The sequence below is a fragment of the Rhinoderma darwinii genome, chromosome 3 (assembly GCF_050947455.1).
Source record: "Rhinoderma darwinii isolate aRhiDar2 chromosome 3, aRhiDar2.hap1, whole genome shotgun sequence".
NCBI lineage: Eukaryota > Metazoa > Chordata > Amphibia > Anura > Rhinodermatidae > Rhinoderma > Rhinoderma darwinii.
The window spans coordinates 132,199,513-132,216,493 of record NC_134689.1 but is presented as its reverse complement, the minus strand read 5'-3'; the positions used below and the strand labels follow the sequence as shown (position 1 = coordinate 132,216,493).

The following is a 16,981-nucleotide window of genomic DNA, read 5'->3' as shown; positions in this document are numbered from 1 at the left end:
ACTTTAACTTGAGGGTTTCTTTGCTGCATGCAGGCTGACATGAACACATGGTTTGCTTTTCCTAAAATGATTTGGGGGGATGATTACAAAGGAGTAATTAACTAAAATGTTTTAATGCTAGATCAAGAGGTTGTTTCTATGTGTATTTTATGTAATACTGTTTTAATTATTTTTGTGTGTAGTTTGTAACGCCTTATTAAACATTTTTTGTTGCAGCAAGTAAGAAGTGTGAACACTGTTCTCACTTAAGCCTTTTATCAAAGGGGATAAAAGGGAAAATCAAAAGAACCCATGAACGAAGTCTATTTTAATACATACATCAAATGTGGAGAAAATATGAATTTGTAATAGTGAACGGAAAGTCTGTCAGGGTACAAAAATGAAATCTCCAATATATAAAATCGACTTCAAGACATAAAAACAATCTAATAGCCATCACTGCCATTCAGGAAACATAAAAAAGGCACTTTACTAGGAAAATGTCTTACCACTGCTCTTTTAAGATGAATAAAAATCTTCCCAAGGTGATCCAAAAGGATGACTGAGGACATGTTAAGCTTTGCTTGTTCTCTTAACGGAGGAGGTGTCTCTGTGTCATTGGTCATTTGTGTACGTGGAGTATCCGTATCACTTCGTTTTGTACTGGGTTCAGAAATATCTATAGAATCTAAAACATAGTAGAGGATAAAGTGTCATCACATGTTTACAACAGATATACCGTATGAGAAGGAAGAACAAAAAGCAGTGAATCAAGAGTTGATCTTCTAGTTTGGTTATTACCTTGAGGAACAAATTACTATATCCAACAGAAATGAAAACATAGAAGTGATGCTAACTATATAATACCGTGTTTCTTTTCTATTAGACTTTTTTTGCTATTTATATTTGATAGAAGTACATCTTTTTTGACAGACTTTAGGTATATCTTAATAGTTAGTTCATATTCTAGTGGCAACCTGACGGAACGCATCCTGTGAAAAGCATCAATGGATTTTTGGTGAATATCAATTTCTTTAAGCAATGGTGTGGAAGGATGCCAAACTATAAACAGGAATTTATGTAAGGTGTATTTGTATTGACTTTATGACTCCTGATAAGTGGGTGATTGTACGAATGCCCCAAAAAGCATTGAATATATAATTTTATTAAATATTTATCCTAAATTTGAACGGATGGATCTTCCGTCACTTAGTTCATTAAGGTGTATTCAAAGGACTATCCTGCATAGAGGGTGAGACTTGTGATTCACTTTCTCCCCTGGCGACATGTGAGTTTGTGTTATATTACTGTATGTCTTTGAGTATTTTATCATCATCTATATAGACAACATTTTTATTCACGAGTATTCTTCTACGTTGATTTCCTAGTTTACACTAGAACTAATGACTATGGAATTGCCTCGACCTACGATTTCTTCAACCTTACACATTATAATGATTGACTGACATTACATTTAACAGCTTTAAGTGTTGCATTCTGTGAGAAGCCACAGGAAGTTTCCAGCACAGAAAGAAACCTGAACACATATGTTTCTGCATAAGACATCTATTACATAGGATCAATCAATTGTCGAATGACGGTCATTTCTTATTAATTATTATTGTCTGTGATGAATACGTTTCCCTCATCTATTAAGTGTTCACCATTTGTGGGTAGTTAGAATGCACGTTTTGTTTTTTTTTTAGCACTGGCACACAGTGAAAGGCATGTCTATTTCAAAGTGCTTGCTGTACTGTCACTTAGAGCTGAAGCCATTACACAGGCAATTTGCAATTCAATGGAGGCGTATTGAGAATGCAATTACATTTGTAATTAAATGCAAAAACACAGTAAAATATTGAACATTGTGGTATAAATTTATAAAATGTTTACCCGTTAGTTTGGCATCTGGTGGAAGATCTAGTTTAAGTGAGGGATGAAGGTGACCTAGGCTAGACATTTGCTCATCTACAGCATTTGTTTCTGTTGCCATGACTACAGTGCCAGCATGATGCAAAGTGAATAATTCGGGATCCAGAACTCCATAGCTGCACAAACACAGAAAAACACATGTATGGAACCAAAGCAAATGTTAATTCCAAGCAATTAATTCAGTCACAACAACTTGAAGAACAGACACTTTTCCACTCAACTAGCAACTTGGAACCAGACAGCAGGTACAATTTGGCAGTGCAATGAAAAGAGTGTTCTACTAATGCAGCATTAAAATGAGCATTTATCCCTAATATTTAAGAGACGGTGTTTCAAGTGACAACTAAAAGCTCAAAGTCTTCAGCCAAGAATGGTTATTGTTCTGCTGTATTAAGGAAAAGGATTCTTTACTTCTATATGCTATAAAATAAAGCTTAAAGGAGTTGTCCAGGATTAGAAAAACAGCGCCACATCTGTTCATGGGTTGTGTCTGGTATTGCGGCTAAGCTCTATTGGAGTGAATGGGGCTGAGCTGCAATATCACAAACAATCTCCGGAGACATATGGCACGGTTTATCTAATCCTGGACAACCCCTTTAAGGCTAGTGTCAGATGGCTGTAATGGGACCGCATATTAGAGTCCATTTTAAGCCCAGAATATCAGGACTTCCCTTGCTCCTACTGACCAAATTTAGGCCACCATACTATTCTATGGTCATTTAAGTCCACTTCAATAGAACTACAGGAGGTCTGGGTTTAGAGACCATAATACAAATGCCATGGCCATTGATAAACAAAATATATTTGAGTTGACAAATCAGAGAATACCTACTTTTATACATATATGCTTTAACCCCTTAGTGACCAGCCCATTTTAGGCCCTAATGACCAAGCTATTTTATTCGTTTTTCTTTAGTCGCATTCAAAGAGCTATAACGTTTTTATTTTTTCGTCTACATAGCTGTATGAGGACTTGTTTTTTGCGGGATTAGTTGTGCTTTTTAATGGCACCATTTTTGGGTACATATAATTTTTATATTAACTTTTATTAACCTTTTTGGGGGAGATTATAAAAAAAACTGAAATTTCGCCATTGTTCTATGCGTTTTTAAATTGACGCCGTTCACTATGCGACGTAAATAACATGTTACCTTTATTCTATGGGTCGGTACGATTACGGCGATACCACATATGTAGAGGTTTTTTTATGTTTTACGACTTTTGCACAATAAAAAAACACTTTTGAACTAAAATTATTTGCTTTTGCATCATCGCTTTCCAAGAGCCGTAATTTTTTTATTTTTCCATCAATGTAGTGATTTTTTGGGCTTGTTTTCAGCGGGACAAGACGTAGTTTTGAATGGTACTGTTTTGGGGTGCATGGGACTTATTGATTCATTTTTATTATGACTTTTTTGGGGGGCAATGGAAAAAAACTGCAATTTCGCCATGGTTTTTTGCGTTTTTTTTTTACGGTGTTCACTTTGCGGTTTAAATTACATATTAACTTTATTAATGGAGTCATTACGGTCGCGGCGATACCATATATGTGTACTTTTTTTTTTTTTTACACTTTTACTAAATAAAACCACTTTTTATGGAAAAAAATGGTTTTATTTATTTTTTTTACTGTACTTTTTATTAATAATATTTATTTCACTTTGATGACTGATTTTATTAGTCCCACTAGGGGACTTTACTGTGCGATATTCCGATCGCTGCTATAATGCTCTGGTATACTTCGTATACCAGAGCATTATTGCCTGTCAGTGTAAATCTGACAGGCAATCTGTTAGGACGTGCCTCCGGCGCGTCCTAACAGGCATATGTCCAGGGCAGACCTGGGAGCTTTCATCAAGCCCCCGGCTGCCATGACACCCCATCGGAGACCCGCGATTTCATTCGCGGGCCGCCGATGGGTGACAGAGGGAGCGCACTCCCTCTGTAAACAAAGTTAAATGCCGCGGTCGCTATTGACGCCGGCATTTAACGGGTTAAACGGCCGCGATCGAAGTAAACTTCGATCGCGGGCGTTGGAGCAGGAGTTCAGCTGTCATCAGACAGCAGAGCCCCGGCTCCTGCCTGCACGGGAGACCCGTGCAGCACTTAGACTAGGCTGACGTGAAAAGGCGTCAGCCTAGCCTAAAGCCCATTAGTGACCGACATAAAAAGGCGTATTAGTGGTCACTAAGGGGTTTCCGAGTCTGCATTCTACAGTACAGCATGGGCTAAAAAGAATTCTCTTGACCTTATACTATAGCATGTTCATTTTAGATACCAAAGTAATTTACATTAATGTTTTTTTTATTAACAATATTAATTTGATAATATATAAAAAATCATTTACTTCTGTTTACTTTAAGCTAACTTGGCCAATAACTGATTAAGTTATTCCATTTAAATCATATTGTATAATAAAAAAAATATATATTAATTTTTGAACAGTGCTGCTTTTCCGTCAGCTTTGTGAACAATCGACACGGATTTCTCATCTACATTATCGCAAATACCTTGGGGAGAAAGCTTTTGTCAAGTGAAACTTTTGCTGGCTCTTTTTGATTTCTCATAAAAAGTAGATCAATAACTTGAGCTCTCGTAACAAATGTAATAGCAACTAGAAAAATTTCAATCTGACCAAAGTAATTGGTTTAACGGCGGTTTGTGAAGATTCATACGGAGTTCCCAGGAGAGATGGGGAAAACAAGACGACCATTTTCTAATAAATGTCCCAATAATAGTGGTTGAACTTATGTGCAAATCTGCTTTCTTAGTGCAGTTTCATTGGTTGTCAGACAAAAAAGTGCACTTTGAAAACTACATGTGGCACTCGGAGAAAAAGACCCTGAAGAGAGGCATTTTATATGCAAGAATGGAATACAGCCAGAAGTATGAGAGTCTAAAGTTACAGCTTACATGGCTTTGTTAGAACTAGTACAAAAAGGAACACTTGTATAGTCCTTTTTTTTTTAATAAGATTTTTTGAACAATACATATACTGTATACATTAACCAAAAAAGAAAAAGAAATAAAAAAAAAAAAAAAGAGGGGAAAGAATAAAATAAATAAATCCATAGCATATGGTATCAGTAACTAGTGTTATCTGGCATATATAAAACTTCCCATCCATGGCTCACAGCTTTTATTTTATGTTTTTTTGCTATATCATTTACTATCCCAGGTTAAGGACAGCTCATAGAGTATATGTTTATTCATTATAAAGATCACATTTAGGATTAAGGGAGTATTCACTGATCTATTGCATTTAGCGATACATATAGATGCTGCCAGAAAAATATTCAGGATTGTGTGTCTAAATTTATCAGGTATAGGATCGGCTCACAGGTTTGGTGCCGCCAATTCGGGTAGTTGAGGTAATATAAAACCTGTTGCCTCAGATATTATATTACGTTAAATACAGAGTCCCACCAAACATGTTTCAATGAACCTATAGATCCGCAGGCCCTCCAACACAGATTTGAAATACTCCGAATAGGCATGGTTTATTCTAGACAGAGGTAGGTACATCTTAAAACTTACTTTACGAGACTTCAATATATAAATACATGAAGTTATTCTTTTAACAGTGTTCATAGCTTTCTACCATTCTTCCCTAGGTTAAAGATTTTATCAAATCAGATTCTCATTTTATCATATATTTAACCTTAGTATGCAAACAGCTTCATTAAGTAGCTTGATATATATAAAGCGGATACCCTTCTTTATTGTACTTTTATAAACATTTATATTTACTGACCCATTTTCAGACCATTAAATCGGCTTCATTGAAGGGAATTACATAACAGCTAAAAGAACTTTCTAAATAGCTTGTTATTAAAAGGTGTTTTGTAGAGGAAACAGCGCCACACATGTCCACAGTTTGTGTGTGGTAATGTAGCTTAGCTCCATTTACTTCAATAGAGCCGAGTTGCAGTACCAGACACAACCCATGGACAGGGTGGTGCGGTTTCTAGAAGAAAGAAGCCATGCTTTTCTAATCCTGGACAATCCCTTTAACAATTGATGTAAAGACCCAAATGGGGTACAAGTTTACGTTTTTCATATCTACTGTAGAACAGATTTATATATGAACCTACAAAACAACATATGCTGCATAGCTGTACATTTATAAATGTTTAACCTTTATTGGAATACAAATCTTAAAACATCATTTAAAAACTGAAGGAAACTCGACTCATGGAACAAACCGACACAGCAAAAGGTAATATTGGTACAAATACAAAAATGACTGCACGGTATATGAAAACACAAGTCCTGGCCAGTATCACATAATAAGTATATAATGTATTGTATAATGATAAAACTAATGCATAGACCCCAGTGCATTCATTGATCAATGTCCTGCAATAAAGGATCAGAATCAGATGTATGTAAATGGGTTCAAGTAAATAAAGGCTGGTGCCAAATGTCTAAATAAGTAATACTGACCCACTATTGATCGGGACCCCTGTGTGCGGTGTCCAGGTCCTTCAATACTACCTAATGTAGTGCATGGGCCGAGGTCCTTCTCCACTACGTCACCCCCCCCCCCCCCTTTCTCTACGTGACAGTACGCAGGGCTGATGGTAGAGTAACCATCAGCGCGGTTAGTGAGGGTACAGGAGAGAGAACTTCACGGCAAACATACATAGGGGCAGAATTGCTAAGACTGGCATCTCACATGCAAGTCTTAGCTTTCTGCTCCGCTAGAGTAAAATGCGACAGGGCCGTATATGCGACGCAGCACTGAACGTCCTGATGCTGCCAGTATCAGGATAGCCATGGCCTGCTATGAGAGCCTGAGGGGAAAAATTAGTACATATATTTTGGGCCTTTTTATAAAAATTTTATAAACTCCCGGTTACGAGACCCATGGACAGAACGGGCTTCAGAGACAAATTTTAAAATACATTCCTATTGGTAAGTAGCTCACCAACTGTCTGTAGCGCCCATGGCCGCAGACCGTCTGGATTACTCACCCCCCGACGGACGCAGCCATGGATCAGTGAGCGCTGGGCCGCATCTCCTCCCCAGGAGACACCAGCGCTCACTTCCGCTCTGTTCGGCAGTGTCCCGTAGGGTGTGCGTGTACATGAAAATAATCAATTAACCCATGAACACCCTGGACTATAAGAAGGGCCCTGCCCCGTTACTCATTGCCTGAGTGTTGTTGTGTTTACCCGTGTTAGTCTTCCAAATGGTCCCTTAGGGTATGTGCACACGGTAGCAGGCTTTTACGTCTGAAATGACAGACTGTTTTCAGGAGAAAACAGCTGCCTCGTTTCAGCCGTAATTGCTCCTCCTCGCATTTTGCGAGGCTTCTCGGACAGCCGTAAATTTTGAGCTGTGCTTCATTGAGTTCAATGAAGAACGGCTCAAATTACGTCTGAAAGAAGTGTCCTGCACTTCGTTTGACGAGGCTGTATTTTTACGCGTCGTCGTTTGACAGCTGTCAAACGACGACGCGTAAATGACAGGTTGTCTGCACAGTACGTCGGCAAGCCCATTCAAATGAATGGGCAGATGTTTGCCGACGTATTGTAGCCCTATTTTCAGACGTAAAACGAGGCATAATACGCCTCGTTTACGTCTGAAAATAGGTCGTGTGAACCCAGCCTTAGTGTTATCCTGTTCCAGTACCTGCTACCTGTATCCCTTCATACCGTTGTTCCTGTGCCTTAGAAGTTGGAGTCGTGTTGTGCTTCTGGTCATGCCTGCTGTGTTACACCACGCTTTGCATCATCTGCCGTCTGAAGTACCATCTGTGCCTAGCCACTGCGACTGTCTGGACTATTCAGGTACGCTTGTGATGGACTTTGTATTATTGGGTACGGTTTGGCCAGCTGCCTCCCCGCTACGGCAGTGCGGCCTAGTGGGTCCACATACCCACAGATCGGGACAGGACACTCAGGCCATGGACCCCGTTGGTCAACCTAAGACCTTGATGGCGTCACAAGCCAAGCAAACGCATCTGCGAGACCTCAGGTCACAACAGGATCAACTCCTCCTGGCAGTGAACGCCATTGCACATCGGCTGGATAAGCAAGATGTAGTCTCCACAGCTCCTGTTCTGGTTACCCCAGCTGTTCCTCCTGCTACACCTCCTGTCCGTACCAGTACTGATCCCCGATTCTCGCTGCCACTACCACCTGATTACGACGGAGACGTTAAGTACCTGCAGGGGTTTCCTGAACCAGTGCCAGATCCACTTCAGGTTCCATGCCAGAGCGTTCCCTTCTGATGGCGCAAGGATCGCTTTCATCATCTCTCTCCTTACTGGCAAGGCCCTAGCATGGGTGAACCCTATCTGGGAACGTCAAGGACCAGAGACCCGTGACTTCCAGGGGTTCCTACGGATATTTCGCACAATATTTGAGGAACCTGGACGAGTCTCGACAGCAGCTGCCTCCTTGATGCAGATATCTCCGTGGGCGAGTGCACCATTCAGTTCCGCACCCTGGAGGCAGAACGGTCTTGGAACAAAGAGGCCTTGGTAGCTACATTCAGGCAGGGACTGTCTTCCAAGATCAAAGACGAACTTGCCGCTTATGATCTGCCATCTACCCTAGATGAACTCGTTCTGCTTGCCACCCGGGTCAACATGCGGCTCCGGGAACGATTCCAAGAGGTTCGCCGGGAGACCAGAGTTCCCTAAACTGGCCTCCACTGTCCAGCAATCTCAGTTGCCCTCACCCATTGTCCTACCTAAGGAGCCTATGCAGGTTGACCGGCCCAAATGATCCATCCAGGAGAAACAACGCAGACGCACTTCGGGTCTTTGTCTGTATTGCAGCCTCGGAGGCCATGTTGTGCGTCTGTGCCCTCACAAGCCAAAAAACTCCAATGCCCAGGATTGGTTGGGGAGACAACCCTAGGCGATACAGCTATGAATGAAAAACTCTCCTCAAAACTATCCATCCCCGTGACCATAGGGTCCAGTCAGAGGTCGTACCGGGTCTCTGCCTACCTGGATTCTGGATCGGCAGCTGATTTCATCCAGACGGACTTAGTGGTTCTTCTCCAGTTGCCCACAGTCCCTCTGGAGACGTCTTTGGCTGTTGCCTCAGTGAACGTGTTGCCTCAGTGAACGTACTGCCTCTGCCCGATCCAGTCGTATCTGTGACCAAACCGCTGAAGCTCTGGCTTGGAGCCCTTCATTCGGAGCGAATTTCTTTTCTGGTCTTGCCCAAAGCCGCCAACACTGTGCTGCTGGGCCTATCTTGGCTTTGACTACATGCCCCAGTTCTGGACTGGAATTCTGGTGAGGTTCTCCAGTGGGGTCCCAAGTGTCTCAACCACCATCTGGGGCAGATCCATCCGGCCCAGCCTCCTCTACCCCAGTCGTTGGCAGGATTGCCTCCCCACTACTCACAGTTTGCGGATGTCTTCAGCAAGAAGGAGGCCGAGACGCTACCCCCACACCGGGCATATGACTGCCCTATTGAACTGGTTCCTGATGCGTCCCTTCCTTGTGGAAGGGCATACCCTCTCTCCTTGCCAGAGACTCAGTCTATGTCTGCCTATATAAAAGGAGAATTTGGAGAGGGGTTTCATACGTAAAATACTCCTCCCTGGCCGGGGCCAGGTTCTTCTTTGTCAAAAAGAACGACTGATCTCTTCGACCTTGCATTGACTACCGGGGCCTCAACCAAATCACGATCAAGAACAGATATCTGTTGCCGCGAATTTCCAAACTGTTTGACCGCATACAAGGAGCCAAGATTTTTCCCAAGCTAGACCTGCATGGGGCTTATAACTAAATCCGGATCCGCAGGGGTGACGAATTGAAGAAGGCAATCAACACTCCATACAGACACTATGAATACCTGGTGACGCCCTTTGGTCTGTGTAACGCTCCCGCAGTCTTCCAAGAGTTCATCAATGACATCTTCCGAGATCTCCTCTATGCTTGTGTTGTGGTCTATCTCGATGACATCTTGATTTTTTTCTCCAGGTCCGACGACTGATCAGAGACATGTCCGTCAAGTTCTGCTGCGCTTAAGGGAGAATCGCCTGTATGCCAAGCTGAAGAAGTGTACGTTTGAAAGAAATTCTCTACCCTTCCGGGGCTACATCATCTCGGATCAAGGCCACAAGATGGATCCTGAGAAGGTAAAGTCCATCCTGGAGTGGCCAATCCCTCGAGGCTTAATGTCCATACAGCGTTTTTTGGGATTCGCCAACTTCTATCGGCAGTTCATCCCAAACTTCTCTTCACTGACAGCTCCCATCTCTACCCTCACCAAAAAAGACATGAACGCCAAGGTGTGGACTCCAAAAGGCAGAATCTTCATTTAATTGCCTTAAAAGTGCCCTCACGTCAACCCCAACTCTCCACCATCCTGATGTATCTCGACAGCTTTCGTTGGAGGTGGATGTCTCCTCTGTTGATGCAGGCGCACTTCAGTTCCAGAGAGGTCCCAAAGGGTGGACAGTGCTATGTAGCTATTATTCAAAACTTTTTTTCTTCCACAGAACGCAATTACTCGATTGGGGATCGAGAGTTACTGGCCATCAAATTGGCCCTGGAGGAGTGGAGACATCTACTTTAGGGCGCAGCTCACTCTATCCTGATATTTACAGACTCCAAGAACCTCACCTATCCCCAGTCGGCCCAACGGCTGAACCCCCGTGGTCGCTGCTCTTTGCCCGGTTCCAGTTTGAGCTCCACTACCGCCCTGCTGACAAAAATGTGAGGGCTGATGCCCTGTCCAGGTCGTTCGAGACAGAGAACACCACGGAGTCTCCGCAAAATATCATTAATCCATCCTGCATTATTTCTGTCAATCCCCTGCAAGTTAGAGATATCCCTCCGGGGAGGACTTCTGTGCACCTGGCAGACAGAGGGAGAATTCTTCGCTGGGGACACATCTCCAAACTGGTGGGGCATGCGGGTGCCAGTAAGACCCAAGATCTGATTGCCCGTCATTTCTGGTGGCCCACGCTGCCCAAAGACATTGTGGACATTGTCTCGTCCTGAACGGTGTGCGCTGCTAACAAGGTTGCTCACTCCAAGCCTGCCGGTCTGCTCCAACCGCTGGCTGTGACCAATGCTCCCTGGCAGCATATAGCAATGGACTTTGTCACGGACCTGCCTCCCTCTGCTGGATGCAGTACAGTCTGGGTGGTGGTGGACCGATTCTCGAAAATGGCTCATTTCGTTCCGCTGACTGGCCTACCTTCTGCTTCTCAACTGGCCAACCTCTTCATCCAACACATCTTCTGCCTGCATTGCTTACCTATGCATATCATGTCTGATCGGGGGGGGGGGGGGGGGGTTCAGTTTACTTCAAAGTTCTGGAGAGCCCTCTGCAAACTCCTTGATGTGAAGTTGGACTTTTACTCAGCCTATCATTCCTAGTCCAATGGTCAAGTCGAGAGGATTAATCAAATCATGGGGAACTATCTACGACACCATCTCAAGGGCAGCATGATGACAGGGTGCAGCTTCTTCCTTGGACTGAGTTCTCCTATAACAACCACACAAGCGAGTCCACTGCTGTCACGCCGTTCTTCATTGTTTACAGCCAACACCCACAAATTCCTCTCCAGGTGTCAGCTACATCCCAGGTGCCCACAGCTGACTCTGCATTCAGGGACTTCCTGCAGATCTAGCAGCAGACCCGATCCTCTATTCTACTGGCAGTCGACCGCATGAAACGAAAGGCAGACACAAGGAGAAGAAAGCTGACTCCGTTTCTTCTGGGCACCAAGGTATTGCTGTCCTCAAGGAATATCCGGTTGAGGGTGCCATCATACAAGTTTGCTCCAAGGTTCCACGGACCCTTCGAGATCCTGCAGCAGATCAACCCAGTCTCCTATAAGCTTCGGCTGCCTCCTACCCTCAAGATCCCCAACTCCTTTCATGTTTCCCTCCTTAAGCCTGTGGTACTGAACCGCTACACCAAGACTTTGTCCTGCAGTCGCCCCCAGCGGTTCATCAGATATATTAGAGGTTAAAGAGATCCTGGACACCCAAAAAGTAGGTGGAAGAACTTTTTATTTAGTGGATTGGAAGGAGTTTGGTCCAGAAGAGAGGTCCTGCAAGACAGAGGAGAACCTCAATGCTCCTACCCTCATTAAGAAGTTTCTCTCTCACTCTGGCCCGTAAGAGGGGGGACACTGTAGCACCCATGGCCACGGACCATCAGGATTACTCACCCCCAGACAGCCACAGCCATGGATCAGTGAGCGCTGGGCTGTTTCTCCTCCCCAGGAGACACCAGCAGTCACTTCCGCTCCTTTCGGCTGTGTCCCGTAGGGTGTGTGCGCACGCTCGTGCCCGAACTTAAAGGGCCCATTTGAACCCCTGAGGATGCTGCGTATGTAGCGAAACATGTTGGGGGGGGCTTCTCTTTAGGTTTTTACTTTAATGTCTCACTGACTGTAGCCACTGACATTACCTGATCTGTGTACTACAGTGTACTGCAGACGCTGTTAAGTTAAACAGATACGGATATATCACGTCGTACTGATTAACTGCATCTCAGATGTGCAATATCCCTCACGGTCAGTGAGCATTAGCTAATTTTTAACAAGTGTTTTTGTCCTGTTCGGTTTATTTACCGGTCTGTTTAATCATACCTAATAAAAGTTAAATTTTAGTTTATTGCATATCTTTGTAGCCAGCTGGGAATAGGGCACTCCCCCTTTTTGCTTAACGGCAGACTAGTTGAATTTTGTTTAAGTATTATGCCTGCCAGCCTGCTGGGTCTCCTTTTCCCTTTTTTTGTTTCACATAAAAATAATGACCACCCTGGACTATAAGAAGGGCCCTGCCCCTTCACTAATTGCCTGAGCTTTGTTGTGTTTACCCGTGTTAGTCTTGCAAATGGTCCCGTAGTGTTATCCTGTTCGCAGTATTCCCGTACCTGCTACCTGTATCCGGTATCCCGTGCTAACCTTGTTCCTGTGCCTTAGAAGTTGAAGTCATGTTGTGCCTCTGGTGACGCCTGCTGTGTTACACCACGCCTGGTGTCATCAGCCACGCTTTGCATCATCTGCCGTCTGAAGTACCATCTGTGCCTAGCCACTGCGACTGTCTGGACTATTCCGGTACCCTTGTGCTGGACTTTGTATTATTGGGTAATCTGTTTGGCCAGCTGCCTCTCTGCTACGGCGGTGCGGCCTAGTGGGTCCACATACCCACAGATCGTCACACTGTTCCTATGAACATTTACACTTTTTAGATGACTGGACAATCCATTAAGACCCAAAATAGTCTGACCACTAAAGGGTTAACAAACATGCCATTAAGTAAAGAAGAAAAAACAACCCAATTTAAAAAAAAAAATCATCTTGTAACCCCTGGTTCAAACAGTGCCGTTTGGTGCAGTTTTTATAGCTTTGTTTTAACTAAAAGCACGAAAACATCCTAAAGTGAAGTGTACTAGGTCCACTTCACACTAAGTTTTTTTGCGCTGCTTTTGACGCTGAAATCACAAATCGCCAAAAAACTTCCAAAACCGCCTTCCATTGATTTAGCCGCTTGCGGGGAAAAAAAAAAAAGCAGTGTGTCCTTTCTTGCCACGGTTCAACCTCTGACCTCCCAATCTGTGGGAGGCAGAAAAAAAAACATTTTATCGCAGCATTTTTTGCCTGCGGTGATCAATGGCTGCAAGCGAAAAAACGCCGAAAACCTTTGCAAGAATGTGCAAGCAAGACAAAATCTGCCTCAAAATGCCTTCAGGATTTTTTCTGCCTGCAAAATACTCCGTGTGAGTAGGGCCTAAAGGAAAGACTTCTTTCTTAAGTATCTAATTCAGGTTTTGGCATCAAAACTGCACTGTGTGAACAAGACCTAAGGGTGAAGGTTAAACTATAAGATAGGCAAAAACAGAAACATTTGATGAATGAACTAAACATGTACTGTACGCTTTTATGTCAGCGTAAAGCCTTATTTGTGTTTATTTCACTATTGACACTGTACTATCGTAAGCCCTTCTAGAAACATGTTACAGGCAATAGTGTACGTGCCACAGACTATAACCATGTGAATAGGCATAGAAGTGGCATAGAGTTAAAAAATTAATTAGCACATAATTATGGAATTGAAAAATAAAATAGAGTTCAAAGGTGGACTTTGATTTTAATTAAAGAAGTATCAATATAAAGATCACTATATTTGCCTACAGTAAAATTTTGATAATTCAACATCTTCAGGACCTTTGACATACAGGATTATGGGAAATCTCTCATATGCATACACCCACACAGTATTTGCTGTAGCACATTATTTTCCGCTTTGCCTTTTTTCTGTTTTTGAGGAGGGGCCCATTATTGAGAGTTATGCTATGGGGCTCTATAATTTCTATGGATGCCCCTGGTTACATATAAATAATATAAAGATGCACTGATCCAAGCGAGATCAATAATAATAAAAAAAAACAAATTAAAAGGAATAGAAAAGGAAATTAAAATACAGATGACATTTTTTTAAATAAAATGATGGCTGCAATTGGACATGCCTAACATAACATAATTAAATGATGCAGATGCTATCAAAGATATAAAAACAAATAATTTTAAATCTAAATACTCATATGTGCACTGCGCTTTTAAATTTATTTATTTATTTTATTTCGAAATAAGATCCTCTGGTCACCAGAACCTTAGTGTGCAGCCTCGTATGGAATATATGGGTAGTTTCAATATTTTACAATATACACAACAATAGAATTTACTTATTCTAATAAAGCTACTGAGTTTTTATCTTAACGGTGTGCTCACGTCATAGATATCTGAGGTGATAGAACATTGACGACTTTTGGTGCTGTGAAAACATGTTATTGAAATTATTGCAATTTATCAATGATGGGTGTTGGTGTCAAGTCATGAAATGAATTATGAGTAGATATCTTGCCATCACATAATGTATTATAGTCTGCATGTATCATTTTTTTGGTATCAATAGGATATGCCATGATAGCACATAGTGATTGTTATAATAATGTACTAATATTTAATGTACAAACCGTATCAATAATGCTGTGACCTATATACATCATTAATGTTATATCCTCATTTTTATTCTAAGCTATAAGCCTTGTTTGTTACTGTGCCCGGGTCTTCTTAATTTCATACACGATTAAAAGATTTACATACAAATGAACATTAAAAGTTTGATCTGTACCTCTAGAGTATTAATTAAATTTACATGTTATTACATTACAAGACAAAAAAATTTAGACTTAAGTTAGAATGTATATTCCAGTCTTAGTGAGCACTAAATTCAGAAAATAAATGACGTCTAAAGTTTTCTTTATAGCATTGCTTTACAACAAGACTGTTTTTTTCACTTGTCAATGTAGCGTAATGTATATTAAATACTGCAAAACCAGAAGGTAAAATTAAAACAGCAAGGAATGTGCAAAGGCTGAATTATAATATGTGTAAACTCATCCATTCAAGAGTCATTCCTGCCACTTGGTACATGGGCACGGTCAGGGGTGAACAAGTAGAAAGGTAGAAATTATTTGCAATGTTAGACTAGTCATTAACTTGAAAATTCTCTGCAGTTCTGGCACTAAAATTAGCAAAACATAGAGAAATTTAGATTTTATAATACTGTTCTGTAGTGAAGAGGTAATTTATATTAATATAATTTTTGCCATAAGGTAAAGAGGTCACATTGTTGGGGAATTGGAGGCTGCAATCCTCAACTTGCCCTTTGTTATGTCTCTAACCAGAGAAGTGGCTCCTTTGTACTGCAATCAATTTAGCGCATGATAATTTGGTGTTCATTGTCTAAAGAATTTCCCTGTTCTTCACTATTAATCCCCTACATTCCCGGTCAGATTTGAAGGTCACGCTCCCCAGAGAAGTTACCGATTGGCGGCAGGTGCTCTGAGTGAAACTCAAGCATAGTCAGAAATGAGGAAAAAGGTCATCACCAGGGCAAGCGGTCAGGATGCGACTAGGCAGGAGAGGAAACAGGAATGTAGTCCGAGGTAGTGCCAGGTATCACAACCAAGAGAACAACAGGTACCAGGCGACAAATCCAAGGGGCAAAAAATAAATAAAAAACGGAATCACAAAAACAAAGCGATGGTCAAGTCAGGATCAGGTCAATACATAAGAACAAAGGATGTATCTTATCTGCAGGCACCACTGACCAGCCAGATCCCTCTATAAATAGGCCATCAGAGAGGCACTTGTTGCCACGGCACCCTGACATGGCTGGAAACACAAGAGCTGTGGCCGGGGAGCCGTGGCTGCCAGTGTGTGATAGTCTCTGGCTCGGGTAAAGGTGAGCAACAACACTGAAGTCAGATAGCCTATGAGTGAAAGCACTGATGTGTCTTAGAAACTCCAATTAATTTCACTTTCGCTCCCCGTTATAGTGAATGTGAGACATGGAAACAGGTGAGTGAGCGTGCTCGGCTGTTTCCATATCTCCTTTTAATAGAGATCAAAAGTGATTGGGCATATGCAGTCACCCTTTCTTCCAGGAATAAGGGACTGGGACTCATTTTGCGTGGATATTTGAAATGGCTCTTGCTTTTAAACCCATTTGAAATGCGACCCCACTGCCAACTCTTATTGAAATGGCAGAAGTGTCTATAATCAGAATAACCCTTTAAACAGTCTACATTGTAGATCATGGTCTTATAAGAGGACGTGTACATAGATAAAATATAGCCCTGGTTTATAATGCTAGAAAGACCACTGTAATGAGATTTGCTAAGTGTAATGAGCTGTATAATGTATATGAGCTATATACACAGAAGGGAATATGGACCTATATACAAATATACTCTACCTGTGACTAATTATTTTTAAAGACCTATTATCCTGGCTCCCCACTAGCTAAAATGATGACTCAAAGCCGTATGAATTTTTGTCCAATTCCCATATCTTTGCACTGAGGATCTGCGGGTTTATTAGGGTCCTAATCAACCTGATCCATTTTATTCACCACTGTTTAGAGGCACAACGATTTCTATTGGGAAGGGGGACCCAGGGAGACCTTTGCAATAGGGCCCAATGATTTATATGTAAACCAGTGCCCTTTAGCATCTGAGTTTTGAACTCTTGCTTTTTAAAATATCCCATAAGCTGTTAAATCAATCCT

The 16,981-nt window shown here is 42.1% G+C and overlaps 1 protein-coding gene across 2 annotated transcripts in view; it reads right to left on the bottom strand.

The window, feature by feature from the left end:
• CFAP54 (cilia and flagella associated protein 54) overlaps positions 1-16,981 on the bottom strand; it is a 360,575-nt gene that overhangs the window by 158,527 nt on the left and 185,067 nt on the right. For both annotated transcript variants that reach the window (XM_075856765.1, XM_075856766.1), the window contains exons 35-36: positions 1,873-2,027; positions 489-667 (exon numbers count right to left, since the gene is read on the bottom strand). In XM_075856765.1, coding sequence (XP_075712880.1) covers positions 489-667; positions 1,873-2,027 — 334 coding nt within the window. The remainder of the gene's footprint in view (positions 1-488; positions 668-1,872; positions 2,028-16,981) is intronic.